This window comes from Dermacentor albipictus, chromosome 10 (assembly GCF_038994185.2).
Source record: "Dermacentor albipictus isolate Rhodes 1998 colony chromosome 10, USDA_Dalb.pri_finalv2, whole genome shotgun sequence".
Taxonomy (NCBI): Eukaryota; Metazoa; Arthropoda; class Arachnida; order Ixodida; family Ixodidae; genus Dermacentor; species Dermacentor albipictus.
Genome location: NC_091830.1, coordinates 100,529,471 through 100,557,405, shown reverse-complemented (window position 1 = coordinate 100,557,405; position 27,935 = coordinate 100,529,471). Strand labels below are relative to the sequence as shown.

At 48.2% G+C, this 27,935-nt stretch overlaps 1 protein-coding gene across 2 annotated transcripts in view; it reads left to right on the top strand.

Annotated features, from left to right (window-relative positions):
- Window positions 1–27,935, top strand: part of LOC135908027 (uncharacterized) — a 183,162-nt gene that overhangs the window by 14,710 nt on the left and 140,517 nt on the right. The window contains exons 1-2 of one of the 2 annotated variants that reach the window (XM_065439793.1): window positions 8,820–8,936; window positions 13,827–14,423. In XM_065439793.1, coding sequence (XP_065295865.1) covers window positions 8,930–8,936; window positions 13,827–14,423 — 604 coding nt within the window. In that variant the 5' untranslated portion in view covers window positions 8,820–8,929. Of the gene's footprint in view, window positions 1–8,819; window positions 8,937–13,826; window positions 14,424–27,935 lie in introns of those variants that run through there. The other variant, XM_065439792.1, reaches the window with a different exon arrangement.

Genomic DNA, 27,935 nt, shown 5'->3' with positions numbered 1-27,935 from the left:
AGCTGTTGAAGGTTTGTTTTATCATGGAACATTTAAGCCGGGTACCACGAAAACGCTTATATAAGGACCTGATAGACGCAAGGTTGGCGGTACCATTGTATCGCTTTATGTTCTGCATTGTACCTGAAAAGAACCTTCTGAAAGGCGTAGAACGAGTACCAGCACGCCCTTCGGTAAACTCCTTCTTTTTCCAGCTCCACACGCATATCTTACCTGTGAAACCATGACTAGAAGAAAAAGGACTTTCTGTGCCTTGGAGAGTCAACTCCTTACTATGCCGAAAACCCGAAACAGTCGAACACATATTTCTTGCCTGCTGGGATGGTGTATTCCCTTGGAATAAGTTACAGAGAACCCTAAAGCAGGACTTACCGATTACGCTACAGGAATCGTTTCTTGCCTACTCTAAAAGAAAACACTGTACCGCATGACGTGTTCATGCTATTATCCTTGCATAGTTTATGGAAAACTATAATGGCCGCTAGACATGCATAAATAAATGCGCACGGCCTGTTAGAGAACATTTCATCGAAAGCATTTGTTATATTAAGGAAATGTATATTGATCAAAAATAAAAACAAGCACGGTTGAGTGTGATTCTGAGCTAGCGAACTTCGAGCGTTTTTAGCCCTCGCGTCAGCCATCTAATGGCAGAGATTGTTACCGTTACTGTAATGTAGTGTTAACATGTCTTGTTCTGCATGTTGCCATGTCGGAAATCAAGAAAAACAAGTGTCTATGGCGTAAAGGTTTCAATTACGCGATTCTGTGCTTGAGGACCTGTGTTCGAATGCTGCCGGTGGATGATGTTTGATATTGCTTATTTAATTATTTATTACATTGTGCCTTGTTGAACATGACAAATTTGCGAAGTCGTAGAGTCGTTTAAATCCAGCAGGACGAAGTTCAGGCAAATCAATGTACTTCCCGTAATTCCCACGCTGGCTGAACCACTCCGATTGCAGCTCCCGTAGACACTAGCGCCAGAGTTTCCTCTACTAATTATTGTATGAAACAATGTAGTTGGTGTTTTTTATCTTTCCTCTTGCTACATCATGTGTCAGCACATGCCTTACTGGTTTGCTTTGCCTCTTCATAGTGAGCGCAAAAGTTTTGAGGCACGGACATTGAAAAAATTGTGGGGGCGTATAGATCTACAGCTCCACTGTAGAAAGCGTGATACGGCAACGAGCCTGCTCTTTCACGCTTCTTTCTGGACACGCTGCGCCGTCTTGTGCCACTGTGTAGTAGCCCGCGTGTTTCCTGTGAGACAACAAATGTGACGCACCCAAGCTGCCGAACGCTGAGAATCCTTTTCTCGGCAGCCGCACACTTAGTGGCACAGACTGAGTGACTCAAGTTGGCGAGAGGTTCATTGAAAAGCGACACATATCCAGTGCGTTTGTGGCGCAGCGCACTAATGCGTCGGGTTCTGTCCTGGTGACGGGGGTTCTATTCCGCTAAGCATCGGAGAAATTTAATGAATTTTCGGTCACCTGCAGGGAGTGCCACATTCCCAGTGTCACATACCTGGCTGACTCTGTTTATGTCAGAGACGTTTATTCAAGAGTGCCGCACACCTATTGCCACATGTGCAATCATTCAAATTGACATCACAGAGGTTCAGTGGAGATCAGAACCGACCGACTGGCACATACCGAGTGACCCAACTTGGTCCGATGGTTGGTTTCGAATGATGTTACCACAGCACAGCATCCTGATGCCGTACCCATTGACGCATTGAGGACTCACTCATCTAGGGAGGCAAAATAACTGACGGATAGATAGATAGATAGATAGATAGATAGATAGATAGATAGATAGATAGATAGATAGATAGATAGATAGATAGATAGATAGATAGATAGATAGATAGATAGATAGATAGATAGATAGAACTTTCAATCTAAACTCGAAGCATTTCAAAATGCACATAAATTAAAAAAATCTCACAGAAACAAAAGTTTGGCTAGACGAAGACTTCTTGCCGAAGGTTTTACATGCACGGAAAAAGTTGCGCGACTTCGCCAAATCAAATATCTGAGAAAACGAGCGTTGTTCTGTAAGATTTGGTAGGCTTCACATGAAAAAATGATGTTTACCTGTATAATTCGGCAACAGATAGCGTGAAAAAACTTCCTTCCAGGCACTCGCCTCCCGAGATTTGACAGCCTACCGCAAAAAAAGCCAACCGTAACAAAAGCAAACCAATCTCATTCGTCTTGGCAAACTTCCGCAGCATACATAACAAAGTACACGCACTTAAAGCTATTGCACATGCCTGCTCAGCTGATATCATCGTGGGTACGTTAACGTGGCTAACTGAATACGTTGCATGTCATGACATCGCGCTTCCATCAGCGTTCCTTTTATTTAAGAAAGATAGGGCTGATTCTCGAGGAGGACGAGTGCTCATTGCGATTAACAAAGACTTCCATGCATCTCTTACCGCTGTCGACTTCCCCTTAGAAATAGTCTGGGTTTCTGCTCAACTTGGTCATATGTTTTGCATAATAGGCGCCTGTTATAGGCCACCAAGTAGCCATCCTGAATTCATTGAACTGTTAAATGACGCTATCGAGCACATCCTTGTAAAGCAGCCGAATCGGCTCCTATTTTTAGCAGGTGACATTAATTTTCCCGCGATTAACTGGACGACGCGAACGGTTGGCTCCGATAGTAACTGACAGGAGAACATTGACTTTCTTCATTTACTTCAATTTCACCAGCTCACCCAGACTGTTTACGAACCCACTCACGGTAAACATATCCTGGACCTCATCCTAACAGCCCATGCTGAGCTCTCAGACATCCACATCTTGGAAGAAATAAGTGACCATAAAGTTGTGCACTGTTCTCTTCTACTTCGACGGACCGACAAAACAAAAACCAAAAAGCTTATCTACGACTACGCACGTGCGAATGTTGAAAAAATGAACCATTTGCTGGGAACTTTCACAAATAGCTTTCAGGCCAATTATCATAACCATACGACTAATGAAAATCGGAAGTTGTTTCGTGACAAACTCAAAGAAATTGAAGATTCCTGCGTGCCAAAACGAATGATAAGCACACGTACTAACGATCCTTGGTTTACCACAGATGTCAGCAGGGCACCAAATAGAAAAAAAAAGGCATTTAGGAAAGCGGTTCGATCAATGGAAGCTACAGGCTGGAAAAACTACAAAAGCACTTCCAAAATGACTGAAAAACTAATTTCTGAAGCCAAAATGAAATATTTTCATTTCACACTTCCTAGTTTGATAGAAACCTACCCTAAGAAATTTTGGAACACTGTTAATCCTAAAAGCGCTAGCATGGTTGCTTTTCTTTTGGTTGTACACGGCAGCACCCTACCTATAGAACTGTATGCAGAACAATTCAATAGCCAGTTCTCATAAGTTTTGAATGAATTGCCCATTTACGATCCACTGCTGCTTCCTGAGGCCGATATCCAGATTCCCTTTTCTCCCTTTCACATATCTGCGCTTGGCGTGGCTCGTGCAATTGAACGCCTACCTTACCACACTAGCCCAGGACCCGATGGTATCAACGCGAAACTGTTAAAAATTGCGGCCAACACACAGCTTTCCTGCTATCTCCCATTTTCCAACAGGCACTCGATCCGACATGTGTGCCAGAAGATTGGAGGTTCGCTTATGTAATCGCGGTATTTAAATCTGGAGAGAGACCCATCCTAATAATTACAGGCCAATTTCACTAACCTCGATATGTTGCAAGGTACTCGAACACATATTATACACTAACATTAAGACTCATCTTAACCAGAACAACATGCTTCATAACCACCAACATTGCTTCCGCAAACATTTATCGTGTCAGACACAGTTGTTTGAGTTAATAACGGACCTTCATCAAGCAATCGACTCTTCCCTCTACATTGACTCCATCTTTATTGATTTCTCTTAAAGGCTTCGATCGCCTGCCTCATAAGCGCCTGATGAGAAATATACATAACCTGCAGCTGGATCAACGTACTGCGCAGTCGATAAACGCATTTCTAACAAACCGCTGTCAGTCAGTTAAGTTAGGGAGCTTCATATGAAGACGTACAGGTGTTGCTTCAGGGGTAGGTATCCCAGGGTTCGGTGCTGGGTCCACTGCTTTTCTTAATGTATATTAATGACATCACGTCGAAGATAACATAAACAATACGATTATTATCAGACGACTGCGTAATTTACCGAGTAATATCGAGCCCTTGCGACATCATTGCTCTCGAGACTGATCTTGATGAGCTAACTCATTGGTGCGGCAGGTGGCAAATGGTAATTGATGCAGATAAAACTAAACATCTCAAGTTTACCTCCGCTGCTAACACAAGTCCTAATGCCTACCCAGGTAATAATACTATAATTGAAACTGCAGCGTCGGTAGAACACCTCGGTGTAAATTTTAGCTCTAATTTATCCTGCAACACTCATATTGAACTGATTACTACCAAAGCCTTAAAAAACGTGGTCTTCTTCAACGCCGACTACACGAAGCCAACCAGTACACAAAACTTAACGCATTCAACATGCTAATCTGGCCTGCGATAGAATACGCGTCAGTGATCTGGAACCCTCGTTATACCTACCTTATTAACAGGGTGGAATCTATCCAAAACAAGGCTGCTCGATTCATCCTTTCCCGTTACTCTCGGTAGCAAAGTGTAACAGCACTGAAAATATCGCTCCATCTCCCGCCGCTGTTCATGCGCAGAAAATTCAGCCGTTTATCCTTTCTCCATACTCTCTACCACAGCAACACACCATTTGCAAGTTCACCTCTTTTCCCGTCGCTGCACACATCGGCTCGTGTAGATCACATGAAGAAGAGAGAGAGAGAGAGAGACAACTTCACGTAGTCGCCTGCAGAACGACACCATGACTAAATGGCGCCGTGACGCGGGCCCTGACGTCTTCTCAGCGGGTGGTCTCTACTCAACTCCAGCGTGTGTTACTCCCGCGGTTGGTCGCCCTGTGGGGCAACGTTCCGTCGGTTTCGCTCGGCCTTTCTCTTTCAAGAGCCGCCGAGACCTGCTGGACGGCCCAGGTTTGGCTTTCGTGGTCGTAGCATTCCGCCGCAGCCGCGAGTCGCGGAGGAATCGTTGTACTTGTCGAAGCCTCATTGGGGAACTTGGTGCAATCCCATAGGACGTGCGTCAGGGTGGCCCTCTCCCGCTGGCACACACGGCACACATCACTCACATGTAATTTAGGGTATAGATGAGTCATTAACACTGGGGTGGGTAAAGAACCAGTTTGCAATTGTCTGAACAGCACCGCCTCCGCTCGGCTCAGCCCCGGGTGCGGGGGTGGGAAAGTCCTTCGAGCCAGGCGGTGGAACTGGGTAAGTTCGTTGAACGTCATCATGCGGTCCTTGGCACTACACCACGTTGGACGGTCGGTTGCAGCGGCGCGGTTGGTTAGCGCTCGCACCACTGCGTGTGCCGTCTCGTTGTGGTTATCGTGCTTCTCGGACGCAGCCGAGCACAGAACGCGCACAGCCTCACCACACACTTTGCCCTACGCATAATTCCGCACTGCACTTCGGGAATCGCACAACACCGTCTGGCACCCGGGGTCGGCAATGGCCAGGGCATTGGCCACCTCCTCCGCCTGACACGCCTCGCGGACCCGTAAGCTCGCCGCTGCCCTCGTCGCGCCGGACGGCGCCTCGATGACGGTAGCTACGAACGCCGCGCAGTCTCCCTGGTATTCTGCCGCATCCACGAACCTTGCGTGCTCGTCCTTGGCATGAAAGTCGATGAGAGCCTTGGCCCTCGCAGCTCTTCTCTCCTTGTTGTACTCCGGGTTCATGTTTCTCGGGATGAGGTCCACCCGAATCCGGCGCCGGGTTCCGTCCGGGACAGAAACGTCGCTACTCGCCGCTTTCGCTCCGGGCGTGAAGCCCAGGTATTGAAGTATGCGCCTGCCGGCTTCGGTCATAGAGAGCCGCTCCAGCTGGGCGGTCCGCTGCGCTTCCGCAATTTCGTCGAGGGTATTGTGTACCCCCAGGCTCAGGAGCTTGTTGGTGCTCGTACACTCGAATAGTCCGAGCGCCGCCTTGTAAACTCGGCGTATCAGGGCATCGATTTTATTCCTTTCACATTGCATCCAGTTGTGGAAGGCTGCAACGTAGGTGACGTGGCTGATTACGAAGGAGTGCACAAGCCGAATCAAGCTTTCCTCCTTCATCCCGGCCTTGCGGTTGGCGACCCGTCTGATGAGACGTAGTGCGTTGGTAATCTTGGCTGTAAGGCGGGAAATAGTCTCGCCGTTGCCCCGTCGCTTGTCTATGATCATGCCGAGCACCCGGATTTTTTCGACCTCCGGGATCACGTGGCCGTTCCTCGTCACGATCTTGATGGCTTCGTAATCCCTCGCTTCGCTCTTCTTGCGTCTGACGTATTTCGGTGGTAACACCAGCAGTTCTGACTTGCTCGGTGAGCAGATCAAACCAGAACCGTTCAGCTGGTCTTCAATCGCGTCGACGGCTTCTTGCAGCGTGCTCTCAATGTGACCATCGCTGCCTCCCGGAACCCACAGCGTGATGTCATCGGCGTAGATGGTGTGCCGGACGCCCTCGACGCGAGAGAGTCGCTTGGCCACCCCGATCATGACGAGGTTGAATAACAACGGCGAGATGACCGAGCCTTGGGGGGTCCCGACACTGCCGAGCCTCTTCTCTTGGAGCCGTAGATCACCGGCGCAGAGCTCGGTAGTCCGCCCCGTCAGAAAGTCCTTGATGTAATTGTATGTTCTTGCGCCCATGTTGAGTCTGGACACCTGGGCTAGGATTGCAGAGTGCCTCACCTTGTCGAAGGCGCTCTGCAGGTCCAGCCCCAGAATGGCCTTGTTGTGTTTCGTTAGGGTATCTTCGTCAATTATATCTTTTTTCAACAGAATCATCGCGTCTTGGGTGCCGAGGGAACGCCAAAACCCGATGATCGTGGTGGGGTATAGTCCCGACTCCTCCAGGTAATCCTGCCACCTACACATGAGGACGTGCTCCAACACCGTGCCCACGCAGGACGTGAGCGAGATGGGCCGGAGGTTGTCCGTGTTCGGCGGCTTGCCTGATTTGGGGATGAGTATGGTCTTGGCAGTCTTCCACTGCTGGGGCAGTGACCCCGCACTCCAGCACTTGTTGTAGTAACCGGTGAGGTTTTCGATGGCCACATCGCTGAGGTTCTTGAGCGCTCTGTTCGAGATGTGATCCGGGCCGGCCGCCGACTTGCTGTTTAGTTCGTGCAGGGCCGCTCGCACCTCCTCGACGCTGATGTCGCGGTCAAGCTTCTCGTTGGCTTGACCGCCGTACTCAGGATGCCTTTCCGTGGGTGTAACCGGAAGATACTTGCTGTTTATGCGTCTGATTACTTCAGTTTCCCCGTTTTCCTTGACTGCTCTATGAATGATCTTTGCGAGGCGGTCGCGTTGGTGGGACTTTGTTTTAGTCTCGTCGAGCAGATGCCGCATCAAGTTCTAGGTTTTGCCGCTATGCATCTGCCCGTCCGCAGCATTACAGATTTCGTTCCATTGTTGCGTGCAGAGCAGCCGACAATGAACTTCGATGGCGCGATTCAGCTCCGCCACCTTCTTCCTTAGGCGCCGATTTAGTCGTTGCTTCTTCCACCTGTTTAGGATAGATTGCTTTGCTTCGAATAAGTGCGCGAGGCGGCTGTCAACCTTGTCGACGTGCGCATCCGTTTCTATGATTTTGGTCGCCTCCTTGACCTTCCCCGCGTTGTGAGCTGACCATTCTTCTATGTTATTGATTTCCTCCATCTCCGTTGGTAACAGGCTACGGAAGGCATCCCAATCCGTAAAATAATGTTTTTTGGTGTCCTCCGAGGCCTTGACCTCTTCCGGTATGATGACCTCTACGATGTAGTGGTCGCTGCCGAGCTCTGACCTCGTGTTGCGCCAGGAGAAGAAGACATGAAGAAGACTAAACCCATTTTCGCTCGGACAGAACTAAACAAATACTCACCTTTGGTCCTGGCTATTGAAGAGTGGAATTCGCTTCCTTCTTGAAATGTAGCTATCGCTGGAACATCATCATTTCCAAAAGCTTTTTGGTCATACTTAGGAAATTGCAATGTAGAATGATGTGCGTTCTTTTTTTCAGTATGTGTGTGTCGGCGGTAACGTTCCGTGAAATGTTAGATGCCATATTTTGTAACTTTTAAAGGTGCGATTTTTGTTTTATTTTGTGGTATTTGCTACATGTGCATTTTTTTCAGTACCTGTTCCTAGCCATTTCCCCCCCCCCCCTATTAACTTGTACCTGGCTTGTTAACGTGTTTATTTCTGTCTTTAGTCATTTATATACTGTGTTGTTTATAGTTAAGATTACATTATTGAATCCCCCCTATTTAATGCCCACATTGGGCCTTTCGGGTATTAAAATATTTGAATAAAATAAATAGATAGCCGGCGGAAAGTGCATGAAGCACCCGAGCAATTCTAGCGCATTAGAAAGCACCATGTCGTCATCATCATTCTCGCAATGTGCTGACCAAACCACTGTCCCTCTAGTGAAGATCAGCGAAACGAACTTGCCTTCTGGACAAACACACCCTTTGGACAATGCACAGCTGTACGAAAGCAATGGGCCAAGTTGTCTATTTGCGTGCTCATGACGAAAGTTGGCGTAAAGAGGCTAGATATCTACGTAGACACTGAAAGCGCGCGCATTTCTCAAAGACAGTTATTCGCTCTAAATATAATATCTCTCACTTCGTCAACGTCTTCACAAAAGAGAACTCTTATTGCAATTGCGGCCAGCAGCGCCTCATCACGCGCTGCTCGTGATTGCCGGCTCCGTTCTCTTCTGTGACGGACCTTTACCTTCGTCCCGAAAATCTACGCTCTCTGCGTCCCTTGCCGAATTGACAGCTAAACCGAGCAGCCTTCTGACGATGATGGGTAAGTGAGCTGTTCATGTTTGACCGTGATCAGGACGCCACCGAGTTCTGCTGACTGTTCGAAGTGTTTACTTTTTGTAAAACCAACTGCCGTCTTATTAACTGTTGGAACACTCGGGAGTTATTAGAGGACGTCAAGTATTGTAGCTGCTGTGTTGCTTGTTCAATTAGTTATTCCAAGCAGTGGCCAGAACTGAAGGCTGTGACGGCGAAGATTTATGGGCATCTCATCCCCACATGTTGGCGCGTTGTGATCGCGGTGTCATGGCACTTGGCGACGTAACGTACATTTGTCGAAATCTTCATTGGAGGCGCATGACATCCAAGACACATGTCAAAAACCGAGACGACTGCAGCAGCGCGTTTGCAGCTTCCATCTTACCGGTATGATGGCGGTGGCAGCGAGAGCTAAAATATTGTTACGTAATATGGCATCTATTTGTCATGTTAAACATGTGTAAGAGTATTGATGCACCCCTTTTCGTGCTGACGTTGCTAGCGTCATTTTGAATAAACCTGCACTCCGTATTTCGCCGCAATCTTCCGGCGTTCTGTGCGTAATGCATAAGGTACAAACGCGGCCACTCCTAGCAGCAACACGAGTGCCCATGTAGGAGGTTTCCCGGGCTTTTTTGTTAATCGCGCTGGTTACGCCTGCGCCGCAAGACTTCATGAGGCGCCGGTGGTGATGCACTCTGCGCAGTGATGCACAGAGCCTCGTGCTCCCGCTAGCAGTGGTCGCGCCTGTATTTTTCCTGCATGACTGGGTGTATTATTGTATGTAAGCCGAATTTTATTGATGTGTTATTTATTTTTGTTGTTGTTTTCTGCGCTGCCGCGTGTCAGTCTGTAAATGGAGTTGGCTGCCTTAGTCAAGCCACTATGGCATTCATTCCTGACCCCTCCCATCAAATAAAAAAATTCATCAGCCCGTCTCCTCTGAAGGACAAGCAGCCAAGCTTTGTTGTGTTTTACCTCAATTGGCGCGTGTATGTTTATAAAGGTATTATTATTATTATTATTATTATTATTATTATTATTATCATTAATATTATCATATTATTATTATTATTATTATTATTATTATTATTATTATTATTATTATTATTATTATTATTATTATTATTATTATGTCACCTAGGCGACTATGACGTAACCATAGTCCCAGACCCCACACGACATGCTGCCGCATGGCATAAAGAATAGCGATTAGCTGGTAATCGCTCACGAAACTTTGCACGGGCGGTGCAGTATTAGTAGGTTAATGGAAGTATGCTTATTTCGCCTAACTTGAGTACTTCTTTTTGGCGGAATCATGTACCCAAGTTTTGCAAAATTACAGAGGCTTGCTAGAATCGAATTTAGTGCAGCTGGCGAATTCGCTATAGCTATCGCGCACGAGTTTTTCTGAAGATATTTCTGTACATCCTAAAGAAATTATTTAGGATATATTTTGAAATCATTGCTTTAGCCTGAACGCTAATTTGCGCTGTAGCTCAGCACATTGCGCGAAATTTTCGTGATGGCTCAGTTTTGGGAATGTGCCAATGACCATGCTAAGATCCACTCACGCTGAATATTCTCTGGAGTACAGTGTTGCCCAAGTGCTAGTCGGAGAAGCTGTTTTGGGAACCCACACCTTAATGCGAAAGCAATGTATGCGTCATTGCACGAAAAATCTGTCGGTGTCTACGGGACCGAGCGATGGTGCGAAAAATAGCCGACGGCGCAAAGAGTAAGAACACGTCAAAAATTGCTCCGACTGCCATCCAATTTCTCACAGCGGTTCATGTAAAGAAAGAGTAAGTTATTGGCACTGAAAACAAAGTCCATTACGTTTCAGTCGGGGTGGGAATAGAGCCCGGGCCTCTGATGTGCGCGACGAGCACGCTTCCCCGAAGCCACGGCGGCTCGACGGTTCTGATTGGATAAATGTGTGGCCTAGTGCACGCGTCACTGCACGTGCCACATTGCAGCCATCTGGATGACTAAATTTCTGGCCTAGTGGGCGCGTCATTCGGAACGTGACGGCGCAGCCGGTGGGGAGGAGGTTGCGCTACGTCATGACCCTATTGCAAAAACCAGCGTCTTCCAGAGTAAAACCAGCGCGTTTTTTTGGCACTGGATCCCACTGGGTAGGCTGGCGCTCGCTGCGACTCACTGGCACACCAGTGAGAACGCTGGATAAGAGGTGGGTCACGCTTGAAGAGACGCTAGTTCCACTGCCCTGACGCTGGGGCACACTGGTTTGTGCTGTACAGGGGATGGTTCTCGCTGCAGTTCGCTGGTTCGCACTGCAAACTGCGCTGGTTGTGTTTGTGCCTCGCAGGTTCCAGTGCGCGAGGACTAGCGCTGCTGAATATTAAATGCTTTATACAATTTCATCACGTGATACTAGTCTCTTGCCCTAAATAATGATATATCTTGGTGTCCTGAAACCCTATTTCATGTCGCGGCTTGGAATAAAGGTGCGTGAGCTGCCCTGTTTATTCAAGGACATTTGGCACTGAAGATCAATTCCGTTATTTTTTCATTTTCCCTTTTGACTAGGCGGATAGCTAAATTCTTGAACGAAACCACGCAAACGCAGAGGACACAGCGTTTTTTAGTAGGTCGCACGTAACATATGACTGGGAGTTGTTGCCGTTGTCGCAGTGTTGTGGAGTGGACATCAAATGCACAAGTCGTTCAGATGCGCGGGAACGGACCCCGAGTTCGAAGGCTGCCACTGACTGATATTATCGCACCGATAACAAAGTTGAGGTGATTCGTGCACTTCCACTTTCCCTATTGTACTAAAAAAGTTCTGAGGCTGAAATACACACATTTTAGCTTTCGCCAGCTACGCGCCCCGAGATCGGTCTCCACCAAAGCTTAGGCCTAGCGTATCCGCCGAGTCCGTCTTCACGCTATCGGCGCGTCTAGGCTCAGGAATCAAGAAGGCTAACAAAGAAAAATCACTCTATATTTCAGCTTTCGCATCGGTGTCCTTAAATAAACAATTTTTTCGTGTCTACAGTGCCAGCACAAGAAGCGATGACCGCCGATGTGACGCGTCATAAACACAGGTATATGTGCTGTCGCCGAAAGCTCCCAGCACTAGCCTGCGCCTCTCTGACAAAGATATAGGACTAGACAGACGTGTTGACTGAAAGGGGTAGCTGAACTAAGAAAACGTTGCATATCCCTCGCCTGAAGAACCAGAAACGGCTATCGAAAGCGGCAGTAACAGCCCATACAGCGTCCCGGGTCGGTCGTTCATTAGGGCTTTTTTCGAAGTTAAAATATCGATCGCACGTGAAAATCGATGTGGCATTTCCGAACACGCTACTGGATACGTACAGCAAATTTTTCATTGTAGTACAGGCGTGAGTTTTATTTGCTGGGCGGTAGCACATCTACCATGTCTGTGCGAGACGTAGCTCTGCGAAACTAAAGCTACTTCTCAATTTTGACATGGCAAATTATCCGTTCACGTTATTGTGTTTACGTGGCATAGCGGCAAAGTACCGGCTTTGGGATCTGTAGGTCGCAGGAGGTAATCCAGGTCGGAACACTTTTATTTTTACGTTTCTTTCTCCCTTTTTTATTGCACTGAAACGTTCTCTGTTGCTGTCTCTATTCAAAAAAATATATACGGTGTCCAGCCACCGCGTATTTAACGCGCTATTGCTGTTTTTCGCAACAGTAGCCAGAGCCTCCCAGTATGCCGCGCCTGCCCAGTGCACCAGCATCCAGCGCGCGGCACTGGGCCCATAATCCAGCGCACTGGATACTGGGTACTGGGTTTTGCAATAGGGATCGTAAGAAGCAAACGAAGACACCAAGGATAGTATTGTACGCGTAAGAAAAAACGTGGCTTCGTACCCCACCTGTGGCCAGTTGTTCTTCCATCCATCTTTATTTCCATGAATTTATCATTTTCTTTAGATTAAATAATAAGTACACGCGATTTCCTTAGTGCCTTTGTTGTCTCCTTGTGATATTACTGACAGAAAACGGGCCCGTGGTTTCGGTAGCCACTGGATGTATATATATACATATATATATATATATATATATATATATATATAGAGAGAGAGAGAGAGAGAGAGAGAGAGAGAGAGAGAGGGGGAGAGAGGGAGAGAGAGGGGGGGAGATAGAGAGAGCGACCTACGTTGGCCTCCTTGCACTGCATATTTCTGTATATTTTGCTGCTGTTTTGGCTGGTCCGCCAGCCGAAACGTCAGTAGCACACACACACGCCATATATATATATATATATATATATATATATATATATATATATATATATATATATATATATATATATATATATATATATATATATAATATGACGGGTCTTTTATATCTACATGTACAGGGCCCGCACACCCCTGTGAAAATGAGAACATTCGGGCTATGGTAGCGGTGAAGCAAATAGTGGTACCGACTGTATGCAATATACTAATGGCATTTCAGTACGTTTAAGAATTTTCTTCTCAAAAACGAATAATGTTTACAATTTACAATAATAACCGGCAAAACATTGAAGAAAAGCAACCAAACTTTACATTTCACATCTTGAGATTGCTCGTAAGTGCTGTTCGACAAGCAAGATAAACGCAAGCCCTGAAAACATGAAAGAATTCAATTTCTCTAAATCTAAACACTTGCAAGTAGTGGTGAACAAGTCTGATTAGTGCATTTCCATCGAAACTAATAACAAAGCGTATTTCCATATGTTCAAAAACAACAATGATAAGGTTGCTGATATCGTCAACAGTGAGAGGAAGTTTTATTTAGCACTAGAAAGTGGTTTCTTTAACTCAGACGAAATGTTGCTTGCGTGTCATAATTCTGAAGGTATTTAGTCCTAAATTTTGGTGTCTCTTTTTCATGTGGACTCAAGATATGAAGGAAACGACGCTCTTTGACGAGGACCCTGGGTTAAGCGGTGGTGGTGGTGGCCATGAAGGCCACGGCACAGACATCAATGTCGAGAATCCAGAGGAGCGCGTCACCGGCACAGGTCTTCCGAGAAAAGAAACCGCGGCTACCCGGAATACGCGATTTACCCCGGCAGTGGAAAACATCCGGCCATCTTTCTCTACTGCGCCCACACCGAGCCCGACCACACCGAGCTCAAGGACACCGAGGCCAGCCACATTGAGCCCAACAGCACCGAGACCAGCCACACCGAGGCCTACAAAACCGAGGTCAACCACACCGAGGCCAGCAAAACCGGGGTCGACGACACCGAGGCCAACCACAACGAGGCCAACCACAGCGAGGACAAGCAAACCGAGACCAACCAAACCGGGACCAACCACACAGAGACCAACCACACAGAGACCAACCACACTGAGTCCAACCACAGTGAGCCCAACCACACCGAGCCCAACAACACCGAGTCCAACTACAGTGACGCCAACCACACCGAGTTCAAAGACCCCAAATCCAACGACACCGAGTAAAATGCCAATTACGAGAAGTACGCGTGTTCCAGGTGAGTGGAAAAGGTTCTTAACAAACTATAGTTGCTGGAAGCAGACAGCAAGATATGTACTGCTTACAGGACCATATTGCGCGTGAGGGCCACCACAGGAAGAAACGGCGCTGCAATCATTATCAAGTCAAAAGTGGAATCACGCTATATCACTTCATCATGGCAAGAGCGCGCGCAGCGATTTTGTGTCGCGATTTAAGAGCTTCACTATGATCATAAATGCGGCTTCTTGTCAGCCAATAGTGCTGCTATTGCATTTATCGTCATCATCATCATCGTCGTCATCATCAACAACAACAATTATTTTTTTCATTAAGGGCCCCATGTGAGATATTACATAAGGGGGGGGGGATATTAATACAAAGATCGAAGGAATGGTCATGTACAATGCAATACAAAGCAACTACAACCGAAAAGACACTAAAAATACGCGTTAGAAATGCAGATTTTTGCATGATTCGATGAAAATGTGGGTGGTTAGTAACTCTCGAAATTTCGAAGGGTTTCGCTCTAAAACAACGCATTCCCGAAGCGAGTCTTATTGCTCTATTGCAACGGAAAGGGAATATTTGTTGAAAGCGTTAGTAGAACCACGAAGGCGTTAGATACTTAAAGAACTGAATAGACGATGTGATCAGCGCACGGGTGGAAATAAAATCGAGGAACGAAGGTCAGGAAAGTTATAGCACAATTTATGGAATATGCAGAGTTGTGAAATTTTACGTCTCGATGTTAAAAGAGACAGACGAATAGATAATTTCACGTTAGTAACGCTGATAGTGTTGTCATAATTCGATAGGATAAAACGGGAGGGACGATTTTCAGTAGCTTCTAAAGTGTCAATCATGTACTTTTGAAGTGGATTCCAAATTGTAGACGCGTTTTCTAATTTGGTACGGATAAAAATTTCACATGCTATTTCACCAATCGATGGAGGAGACAAGGGTAGGGATCTTTTAATATAGTTAGGGGATCTTGAGGCATGGGCTGTTATATGTACAACGTGGTTCGACCAATTTAGTTTGTTGGTGATGATAACGCCAAGGTAGTGGTAAATGCTCACCTCAGATAAATTCACACAGCTTAAGAGCATGGAAATTTGGATGGAAGCAGCCTGACTCTGAGCGAAGGCTTCTGTGAGGCAGCGCTGAATATAAGAAATAAGTATACGGAGTATGGCAATACACCCTACAGGCCTCGTTAAAAAATATTATTCGTGGGAGAAAAATGTTACCGCTACGACCTAGATAACGATGTTGTCTACGAAATAACGCCACGAAACAGCAATTCCGACTCTCGAATTCTTCGCACTGGTCGTGTCTTACAGACCTCGCGATAGTGAAACGCGAGGGGAGATGCTTGCACTTCATCGAAACATGTTATCTCCGTTGTATTCAGTAATAGTCGCAGTATATTTATTAAAAGGGACAAATTTTGTTCTCTGGTTGATGACACTGATGCTTGCATAATAGCGATAGCTGAAACTTTGCTGACTAAGAAAATAACAAACGAGGAATGGTTTCATTACCGTAAAAATACGTCATGTATCGGAAGGACCGTGCTGACAGAATTGGGGGCGGTGTATTGCTTGCTGTTAGTAATAACGTTGAGTGCTTTATTTACCGAGACTCACTGAAATTGAATATGTCTGGTGTTGTTTAACCGTTAGTTAAAAAAAATGATAGGCGTTTGCTACCGGCCACCCTCGAATAGTTCGTTTTGTGATCACCTGTATGACTATCTAAATCAATTAACAGTAAGATTCCCCCGGAGCAAAGATAATTTTTATGGGAAACTTAAACTGTCCTAACATAAATTCGTCGAGCAGATGTCCCTTTTCTAACCCATCATCCAGTGAAGCTAACCATTTCATCGTTGTTGATTCTGACTTTACCTTAGTACAGATGGTCGATATATCAACACGGGTAGCAGGCACTACTTCATCATTACTTGATCTCGTGCTGACATCATCAGCTGCACGAGGTCGCGGGATCGAATCCCGGCCACGGCGGCCACATTTCGATGGGGGCGAAATGCGAAAACTTCCGCGTACTTAGATTTAGGTGCACGTTAAAGAACCCCAGGTGGTCGAAATTTCCGGAGTCCTCCACTACGGCGTGCCTCATAATCATAAAAAGGTTGTGGCACGCAAAACCCCATAATTCAATTCAATCATCAGCTGATACATCCCCGATAATGCACTTACCTGGCCTTAGCGACCACGACACATTACATTTTACAGTGACGATATCATTACCACTGAAATGTAAACAATTTCAGCAAATAAAAGATTGTAAAAAGGCTAACTTCTCTGCATTAAAGAACGAACTTTCTTCATTTTTTGACACGTTTTCACTCTGCCATCTCAAGCATTCTGTCGAGAAATATTGGCGTCTCTTTAAAGAAAAAGTACCTGATCTAATAAGTCGTCATACTACAGTCCGACGTATATATTCAAATAGTAACGCACCGTGGTATAACCCACACCTTAACAGACTAAATAACAAAAACAAACGCCTATTTCGTATCGCTAAACGGTCGAAAAATCCTGAAAATGGCTCTCATACAAACCCGCTGCCACCATGTACTTTTCAAACTTACGGTCTGCGAAGTTTTACTACTACAACGTTACCCTTCCCAAGCTACTGGAAACTAACTGTTACACACGAGGTGTTTAATGCAGAACCAGATGAATCTGGTTTATAGGCGCGGTTGTTGAAGAGCGGTCTCGCGGCAGCTTGGCTAACGTCGTTATCTTTCTTTCATTTGGTTGTCTGCGCGGCAGGCATGGTTCATGACAGCTTGTGACATTTCCCCGCTGGCAGACGAAGCCCGCCGGGCGAGTCAGTCATCTCGTGGGTTGTAACGCTTCAGACGCGCGACGTGTGTCACTTCAGTCTTGGCCGAGCGTCGTCCGCTGCTTGTGAGACGCGTAATGCGGTAGTTTAATTCGCTGAGGCGCTCCAGAATAACGTAAGGGCCGAGGTAGTGGGCGAGAAACTTCTGGCACAAGCCACGCTTCCGCAACGGCGTCCAGAGCCACACAAGGTCACCAGGATCGAAGTAAACGTGGCGGTGACGCCCGTCATAGCGTATCTTGGACCGGTCCTTCGATGCTAGAGTGCGTAGCCTTGCGAGGCGTCGCGCTTCTTCTGGTCGACAGAGGATCTCATCAATTGATTTGTTGTCATGAGTGAAGTAGGGAAATATGGTGTCGAGGGTGGAGCGCGGCGGACGAGCATACAGAAGGATAAATGGTGAGTAACCAGTGGTCTCGTGTCTCGCGGTCTTGAAGGCATAGGTAATGAAAGGCAAGATACTGTCCCAATTCTTGTGTGCCGAATCGACATACATGGACAGCATGTTGGCAAGCGTTCTGTTTGTGCGCTCGACCAGACCACTAGTTTGTGGATGGTAGGGCGTAGAATGGCGCAAGCTACATGAACACAGACGAAGGGTTTCTTCAACCACGTCCACGGTAAACTGTCGCCCACGATCACTGATTACTATGCGAGGAGGTCCATGTCGGAGTATAACGTTAGCCAGCAAGAAGATAGAAACTCCTCTAGCTGTGGCCGATGGCTATGCGGAGATCTCACAATAGCGGGTAAGGTGATCTACGCAAACGATAACTCAACGATAACCCTTGGAGGATCGCGGGAAAGGGCACAGAAGATCTATACCAACTTGTTCAAAGGGGACGCTAGAAGGGGGAACTTGTTGAAGCAGGCCATGTGGCGCTTGTGGCGGATGCTTGTAGCGCTGGCATTGAGAGCAGCTGGCGACGTACCGTTCGATATCTTTCCGCATGTTAGGACAGTAAAAAAAAATTACCGACGATTACGTTACTTCCTAATGCGAAATTTGAGCGCAGCAAATAATCTGTTTCACCTTTTCGATAGATTCAGGCAAAGAAATCGAGCAACACATGTATGCGCTATCACAGAATTTTTTTTAATTTTTCACACGTATTCCTTTAACAAAGACTCCACTAACAGTTCTTGACAGTCATGAAGGAAGCTTTGTGGTCGGAGAAATAGACTGATATGTTCGACTTGGTACACCAATGCTTGATTCTCAAAGACGAGATCTATACAAGTGCCTCGCGAGGTTGTCACAGCCGTGCGACGCGTTACGAGCGAGAGGAACGGGATGTTCTCCCGCGGCGATGAGCCTCCGCTTCGGCGGCGCGAACGGCAGGGTCTTCTCGGCGGCGGCGCTTAGCCTCTGCTTCGGCGACGCGTACTCCTGGATCATCTCGACGGCGGCGACGGTAAGCTTCTGCTTCGGCGGCACGCACCTCTGGATTCTGACGGCGACGGCGCTGGGCCTCTGCTCTGGCAGCTCGTTTAGCAGCAGCAGCAGCAGCAGCAGCAGCAGACGGAGGACTTCCATCGGTCGTCTCGCTCATGGCTCAGAAAGAACTGGCAGATAATTTCGCAGTGGCGAACGGCAGCGGCAATTTCGACTCGGGCGGTGCACATATACAGATCCACCGCCACCGATCTGGCTCTCTGATTGCCACCGCACAGGGCGAACGGCAGCGGCAATTTCGGCTCGGGCGGTGCACATATAGAGATCCGCCGCCACCGATCTGGCTCTCTGATTGCCACCGCACAGGGGTTGCATTGGAGGAGGAGCGAAGAAAGGAATTAAGTTCGAGCCGGCGCTTCGACAACCGGAGACTCGCAGGAAGAGGGGGGAGGGGGGCGGCGTGTACACCCAGCGGCAAACGATGGGGGCAGAAGCGCGCGCAGCAAGCGGACAATACGATAAAGGGAGGAGGGAAGAGATAGCAGCGACTGACTGATGCCGCTGACGCCGATAGTGAGTCAACACCAGCTGCGGAGTTGGTTTCAGGGACAACGCCGCCGATGCCGACACAAACAATATGATACCCTCGCTTCCGCAGCGCTAAGAACCAGGTCTAGCCGTGGGAAGGTGGTCACGTATTCGTCGACGTGCCGGGGCCTACGTGAAATAACCGGCGCTTCGGCAACTGAAGAGCACCCTATCCGCCACACAAGAACAGGGGGGGGGGGACCCTTTCCTCCTCTTTCTGCATGGCGGCGACGGTGTTCTATGCAGTCACGTTATCTTGACTCTCTAGCGGCGTCAGCGGCATCCAGCGGTATCAGTCGGTCGCTGCTAGCGCTGGGGGGATGAAAGGGGGGCGGAGCTAGTTACGAGGCCGACGACAACGCCGACGACGACGCGAAACCCAGGAACGGACGCCAAAGAGCTGCGCTCTAAAACGTTCTTGAGCCCTGTAGAGCGTACGTGTGGAACCAAGATGACCGAATGTTGGGTCATCGTGCATGGCGTGTAATACTTGGTGGCGAAGGTTCTTGGGGACAACTAAAAGGTAGCGTGTACCGGTGGTCGAGTAGCTATTTTTATACAGCACGCCACCATCACGCGGGCGAAAGCGACTGCCTGCAGGTCGCGAAGAGCGGTTGTAAGCTCTCGTCCTTGTGCTGCTCGGATATTGTGGTACCCATACCGGAAATTCCGGGGACACAAAAGCGATGTATTCATCAAAATTGTCCCCATAACATTCAGTTGTTTGAAGTGGCATCCGAGATAGACAATCAGCGTCAGCATGTCGCCGGCCACTTTTGTAGCAAATAACGAAATCGTATTCCTGTAGACGGAGGGCCCAGCGCGCTAGTCGTCCTGAGGGATCCCCCAGGTTCACTAGCCTGCATAGCGAATGATGATCTGTTATCACAGTGAAGGGGCGCCCATAGAGATACGAACGAAACCGTTGCAAGGCGAAGATGACCGCCAGACACTCTTGTTCGGTGACTGTGTTGTTGCGCTCGGAGTGGCTCAAGGACCGGCTAGCGTAAGAGATCACGTGCTCACTGTCGCCAACACGCTGAACTAGCACAGCACCGAGGCCTACGCCACTGGCATCGGTGTGAATCTGAGTGGGTGATAAAGGATCGAAGTGGTGAAGAATTGGTTGGGACGTCAACAGGAACTTGATCTGGCGAAACGATGAGACGCAATCTGCACTCCGTTCAAAGGGAACGCCTTTTTGCAGAAGTCGTGTAAGGGAATGAGCCATGTCAGCAAACCGGGGAATGAATCGGCGAAAATAGGAGTACAAGCCCAAGAAACTTCTTAACTGCTTGACAGAGTTGGGTACTCTAAATGCTTCTACGGCCGCAGTTTTTGTGGATCTGGTCGGACGCCTTCTTTAGCAACCAGATGGCCTAGCACAAGAGTTTGGCGTTCCCCAGAACGGCATTTTTTTTAGAGCGCAGCTCTTTGGCGTCCGTTCCTGGGTTTCGCGTCGACGTCGTCGTCGGCCTCGTAACCAGCTCCGCCCCCCTTTCATCCCCCCAGCGCTAGCAGCTACCGACTGATACCGCTGGATGCCGCTGACGCCGCTAGAGATTCAAGATAACGTGACTGCATAGAACACCGTCGCCGCCATGCAGAAATAGGAGGAAAGGGTCCCCCCCCCCCTGTTCTTGTGTGGCGGATAGGGGTTGACTCACTATCGGCGTCAGCGGCATCAGTCAGTCGCTGCTATCTCTTCCCTTCTCCCTTTATCGTGTTGTCCGCTTGCTGCGCGCGCTTCTGCCCCCATCGTTTGCCGCTGGGTGTACACGCCGCCCCCCTCCCCCCTCTTCCTGCGAGTCTCGGGTTGTGGGAGAATGCGGGAGAACATCCCGTTCCTCTCACTCGTAACGCGTCCCACGGCTGTGACAACCTCGCGAGGCACTTGTATAGATCTCGTCTTTGAGAATCAAGCATTGGTGTACCAAGTCGAACATATATCAGCCTATTTCTCCGACCACAAAGCTTCCTTCATGACTGTCAAGAACTGTTAGTGGAGTCTTTGTTAAAGGAATACGTGTGAAAAAAAAAATTCTGTGATAGCGCATACATGTCTTGCTCGATTTCTTTGCCTCAATCTATCGAAAAGGTGAAACAGCTTATTTGCTGCGCTCAAATTTCGCATTAGGAAGTAACGTAATCGTCGGTAATTTTTTAATTGAGCACAAGACTCGCTTTTTCCAAGCAGTTCAAGACCAAATCCAAACGTTTGTTGTGCTCACTAAACGTTCCCCCGAATATCACAACGTCATCTAAGTAGCACATGCAAACTTCCCATTTTAAGCCGCGTAATATCGTGTCCATGAACCTTTCGAACGTTGCGGGCGCATTACACAACCGGAAAGGCATCACGTTGAACTCGAATAGTCCGTCGGGTGTTACAAATGCTGTCTTTTCTCTGTCGTCCTTTTGTATAGGAATTTGCCAGTAACCTGAGCGTAAATCGATTGAGGAAAAGTAAGATGCCACAAAGAGACAGTCGACGGCGTCGTCAATTCGTGGGAGGGGATATACATCTTTCTTAGTAACGGCGTTTAGGCGAGGGTAATCAACACAGAAGCGCCACGCACCATCTTTCTTCTTCACCAATATCACGGGGGCTGCCCAAGGACTAGATTCTTTGCATGGACTAGACGCCTTTGCATAGCATTTCTTGGACCTGATCGCTGATTAACTTGCGTTCTGACCGGGACACTCGATAGGGTTTTCGTTGGATTGGCTGGGCGGCTACTGTGTTGATGCAGTGACGAGTTCTGGACGCAGGAATTAAAGCGGGCCATCGTGCTGCGCAAAGTCGAATGCCGAGGTATGTTTCGTAAGCAGAGCCACCAAAACTCGACGCTCGTGATCGCTGAGTGACTTATCAATCATGGAAAGTATCTTCGAGCTCCCGGGGCTCGAGACACTGTTTGCTCCTCCATCGCGGAGCTCTGTAAGTACTGCCACCGATAGGGGCGAGTCTTCCTGAAACGTAGCAATCAGTGGACCAGTTTAGCGCCCACAGCCCCGCGTATCCATTGGTCACTGAGACCACGCAGTGTGGAACTAACGAGTTTTTCTTGAGGCAGTTCCGATGTACAGGTTCCACTGCAGCATCGAACGAGATAGGAGTCGGAGATGAATAGGCGACGGCAACACGCATCGCGGATAAGGCCGGCACAACTGTATCCTCAGACACGCACAACACACTCACCGGGCAAGTTTCACCTTCAAAGAGCACAGGTGAAACACTGGTGTCGACACTGACTTCTCCCCTCCGGTAGTCAACATTCGCACCACACAGTTGCAAAAAGTCAATCCCCAGAATCACGTCAGTGAAGAACAGTAAAATCTGCATTAAAAAATTGGAGGCTTAACCTTAGCGTATCCTTAGCGTTTGGAGGATCTTGACCGCATACACGCCCGGCGCAAAGACGCTGGCGCGGTTGCGGGCACAGAGACTGACGCGACGGCGGGCGCGCGCCGCTTCATCCCTGGCGTGACGTCACATATCACGTGATGCAGCGATGGTGGCGCCGCCGCCTCGTCGCGCGCGACGGCGCGAACCGAAGCGTGGTGGCCACCGCCGGGAGGCGACCGATGGCGCGATATGAGGCCCCATCTGCAGCCGATGTGACGTCATCACGTGACGTCATGTCACGTGACCTACTTGAAGGTCACTTGAAGGTCAATGGTGGCCACCGCCGGGAGGCGACCGACGGCGCGATATGAGGCCCCATCTGCAGCCTATGTGACGTCATCACGTGACGTCATGTCACGTGACCCCACTTCAGGGTCAATGGTGGCCACAGCCGGGCGTCGCGCGAAGGCCCGAAACCTACGTTAATATGCTTCGCACAAAACTTTACCACCCAAAGACAATTTCTACCATGCGAGGAGTGCCGCGCCCGGTTTCTTGCAAAACCTCCAGATGGCGCTCGCCTTCGCTACATCGCGGCGAAGGCGAGCCCTGAGGTAATCTCTTGGGTGGTGGCAATGGAAAAGCCTGCCATGAGTAACTACTTAAGAGGGACAAACGAAATCAGGAAAGAATCAATTTATGATAACTCAAAGGGAAGCTCATATGTTATCGAAGCGAGGTCAGGAATATTTAAAACAAGAACTTAGAAAGGAAGATATAAGAACACTGTAAACAAAAGTTAGCCGACATTGGGGTTTTTGCGGCTCATGAGCTTTGAAGACTACCTTGCACCAGAAAATTACTCTGGCATGAGGCAGTAAAATGCGTTACATTACATCGTTTTACTACCATCTCTGAGAAACGTAGTAAAAGGATGTCATGAGCCGGCTTTACGACGTACAGAGTTTTAGATCGCGTGACCAAAAACCATCTATTGAGAGTTTAAAACCACGTGATCTGGAACCAACCTGAAGATCACGTGATTAAATACTACCACTTTACTCCCCAAGGTTGCAAGCTCCGCCCAATCCAGTTAAGCCTACGCTCGGCGACAGGCACGGCCGCGGCAGGAATGGCAAAGATCGATGCCGTGGCGTTGCATCCACCAGCGGAACGGCAGAACGTTGGAAACTTGGAACGTATGTACTACATACGTCGCGTAAGATGTGTCTCAAGTGGACGCGGCTTCCTGCCGGCGCGCCGCCCGTTGCACGACCGACGAGCCGATCGACTGCATTGCGTCAGTGCGAACTCATCGAAAAATAATGTTCCGATTCCGCGCTGCACGGCGAACCGGCGTGGCCATGCTCGCATTCAGCGACAAAAATCGCCTCAAGAATCGTTCCTAAACCGATCCTCTCTACGGCAGGTAAATATCTTGCCGTTCGCGAGGGATACCGCCATCGGCCGGCAGCCTACATACGGCGAGTTGTCGCGTCTGCTGCTCCGGCCGGAAGCAAGCGTGTCGGTCAAAGTTCATTGCCAAGCACAAGCCCACTTTTTCATGCTTCTACGAGCGAGAAAACGACTGTCTCTTGTCCACTTTGAAGCTGTGAACGGAATCGTCACGACCCACTGTAGCACAAAATAAACAAAACGTTGGTTAGTTGTAGTGACAGTCAATGGAAAGCCTCACGCACTAGAAATAGATGCGATCATGTCGAGCGGGCTCACCAATTCAAGGTGAGGGCACATAATCTCGTAAACACGACAGCTAGCGCTGTAGGAAGCGTGTATACGAGCGGTGATCATGTATTTGTGCTCAGTAGGCGTCAAAGAAGCCCGTAGGCCATCCACCATTGCAAGCGGACGGTGCTGCACGGACGGCGCGCTGATGGGCTCGTGTTCGCCAACTAAAGCGGGAGACACACGGTCCGATTCGGTGTCCGATCCGGCATCCGACGCGCCTGAACGGCAGCCGGAATCGAGGTGTTTTGCCGTGCCGAAGCGCCGGATCGCACGTCCGGCGTGCGACAAACCGGGCAAATTTTCATCGTCCGATGTGTCCGACAACCGCTCACTCCGCACCATCGTTTGGCCGCAGCTGATGTGACGTTCTCTGACGTTCCCTCCACGGAGGCGGCGCTGGCAGGCCGGTTTCTCGCCGTCTTTTTTTTTTTTTCCCCTTGCCTGCTGCAGTTTGTTGCCGACACGAAATAGTTACCAGTTCAATAAAGTTACCTCGAACATGTGCTTATGATGCAAAACAGCGCCTAGCACACTAGCACTAAGCTACTGTCGAAATCGGGAGCCGCGACGCGAGGGCCTTTCCGCGGACAAAAAACAGCACACACCGATCTCTATGCACCGACCGTCCGAGCGAGGCTGCTCGCTTCGCTTGCACGTTTGTCCTTCGCAACGACTGCGTCGAGTAAACCAATTGTATTTGATTACGGGCTACCTAAGTGCACAGCGTTAATTGTTTTGGCAAAAATAAGCCCTCTTCATCGAGCTCGGGCTGAATGAAGCGCCGTCGGCCGCAGCGTCCGCCTAGCTATGCCTGCCGGCCGTATCGCTGGCTGTTACCGGAGCCGTCAGTGGACAACGCGCCGTCGTGAAGTGTTCTGTCACTTGCAGGGGCATAATGTTATTGACAGTGTTCACGTAAAGCGAAGCAGTGTTGTGCAGAGTTTTTATATTGCGTTTCTCGACGTGAATCTAAACTCAAGCTGGGGAGGTGGGAGGGGGGCTGGATCTGGGCGGAGCTTACGCGCCGCTCGACCGTTCGGATACACGCACGTTGGATCGGACGCCGAATCGTACCGTGTGTCCCCTGCTTAAAGCTCGCTCATGGTTCGGCGTTAGTCCCTGTATATTCTTTACAAATAAGGAAGCCTACCTAGGCACTGTAAACCCAACAATTGGGGCCTAAATGCCTGCCCACCTCCCAGCTACAGTTTCGTTTGAGCGACAAAGTCTGATTTCGAAGGCCGTGCTTTTGCAAACTGCATGCGACTGAAGCGGTTGCGAATCTTGAAGGCGACATCCGCTTCGTTTTTTTTTATACATATACAGTACATTTTCTTAAACTTCGTATAAAAAAGTGCATATTTATACAAAGTTAACACTTTTGGACTCAAGAAATTTGTTAAAGTATCCCTACCGATTGTTGTTAGGAAAAACACGTAATTTTCTCATTTACGACAAATTTTTCTAAAAACCGCAGAGTGGCGCCGCTGCAGTATTCGTTTGGTCGACATACCACGTTGGTTGTGAATGCAGTAAGCCGGTAATTGAGTTATATTTTAGAAGTGCCTAGGCAAAATGTGCTCCTTGTCGTGTGCAGTAACCATCGCAAACCCTCCGGACTCGTGTAACGTCGTTAGTTCGCCGTGTGTTTCTTGCGATCTATCAGTGTCGACAGTGAGTGTCTTACTAGAGCGCCCGTCCGAGCTGCCTTTGTTCTGCCGAGCTGCCTGCGCGCGCTCTCGTGAAAAGTCTGGTACTGGAGCTTCGAATCGTAGTGTATGGAAGGCTGTTGAAGGTTGTGCTTTTGTGGAGCTGGAGTTCATCGGAAGTTCTACAGTGCTTGCGCCAGAAAGACGTCGGTTCCTCGGTACCTTTGAGACGAAGGAGCGTTGGCCAAGTCTTTTTGAAAGGTAAGCAAGTTTGGCCCTTGCGCGCAGTCTTGAACTTATGATTTACGTAATGAACGTTGTGTAACTAGCTAGAGCAAAGCGCTTTCTGATCGTCTTGCTGTGCACATTTAGCAAGCAATTTCACGAAGGCTTCCTCTGATGTTACAGCGTACTTGCATTCTGCTGTAAAATATATGCTACCCGCCTTGATTGCTATGCCTGAATGGGCACACAATTATGAAAACACTGAAAGTTGCTGTTCGTTCGGTAGTTTTCTGGCAAGAAGTTATTCGTTATATATGCATTCCCGCAAGTACTACAGTACATGTGTAATGTATCCGTCGATGTATCATGGGCTTCGCGCGTTGGCACACGATTCCTATGTTTGACGCTTAAGCGGATAGAAGCTTGTATGAAGATTTTTGTATGTATACAGTTTGGTTTGGAGGACCACGTCGCGAGAACCTGTGTATTGTTTATGTTCTTGAGTGCCTTCGCGTATTTGTCTTCTATGTTGCAAACCCGACATAGGCCGATATTACAGTAACGAAGTTTATTTTTAATCCAGACATTTCAGACACCGACCTTTAAGAAAGACATAGACCAACCAATTCTGACGAACGGGATGCCAGCTCTTGCAATCGTAGGTTATACGGTAGTGCGTAATAAAGTAAGGACTGCGATTTTGTAGCGATACTTACCCCTCGATTCTATACCACTCTTGTCGCCCACCGCAAACGGCCGGCTGTTCCAGTACGTAGCACGGGCCGGGGCGGCGGTCAGACCACTAACGAATAACGAAAAGGAATAGCATCGCTACAAAATCGCGATCTAGCTTTCAGAATGCTTTTCATGTGCTCAATATTTTTGTTTAATCCAATGCGCCACGTTTTACTGCATATATGAGTTTTGTTTTTGATTGTCCTGGTAGCCTGTTGTTGCTGATTTCGTTCCTTCCTGAAACTTCACTTGTTACAAAATATCAGTGTAACTTCCTTAGATATAACAAAGAGACATTTGTGCAACCAGGTGCAAATTCATGCAGCTGGCTGTGTGAGGCTCTCTTTGCAATTCCACATGACACTGGTAAATCACAAATTCTCAGGTTCACAGCACAATGAATTAAACATTTCTTACTTTTGAAGGCTATGCGGATTCTGGAGGCATCCCTGCATCGAGCAGGAACCTGCTGCACTGCTGGAAGCTGGACAGCACGACAATAAAGCACGAGATCTGTGCGCTTTCTCAAAGGTGCGTACAAAACTGGTGCTGCCTTTCGAGTTGTAGGATACATTTGTGTTATATGCAATCATTTTACTGTATTGCCATTTTCAGGATTTCTAGTGGCTGATCACGAATTTTATGTTTTGGTGGAGTGCCCTCAGTTTAATGAATTTACCTAAAGTAGCCTCCTCTGAGTTAAATATAATTGGGTGCTTGAGTAATTATGCCTTATGTACTCCATATAAACTATATTAATCTAGCCAAAATGCCTTTTTAAGAACCATGAATTGAGGTTTCGTGCCTTGAATAATGTGCTCTAGAGTGTCTAGAAAAATGCGTTGTACCACCTAAAGACATGGTTTACGTAAAAGTGCCTTAAGCAATGCTTTCGCACAAAAGTTGTATCATCAAGAGTTTCAGAGAAGCCTGTGTGGTCGGTATGAAACATGACAAAGACAG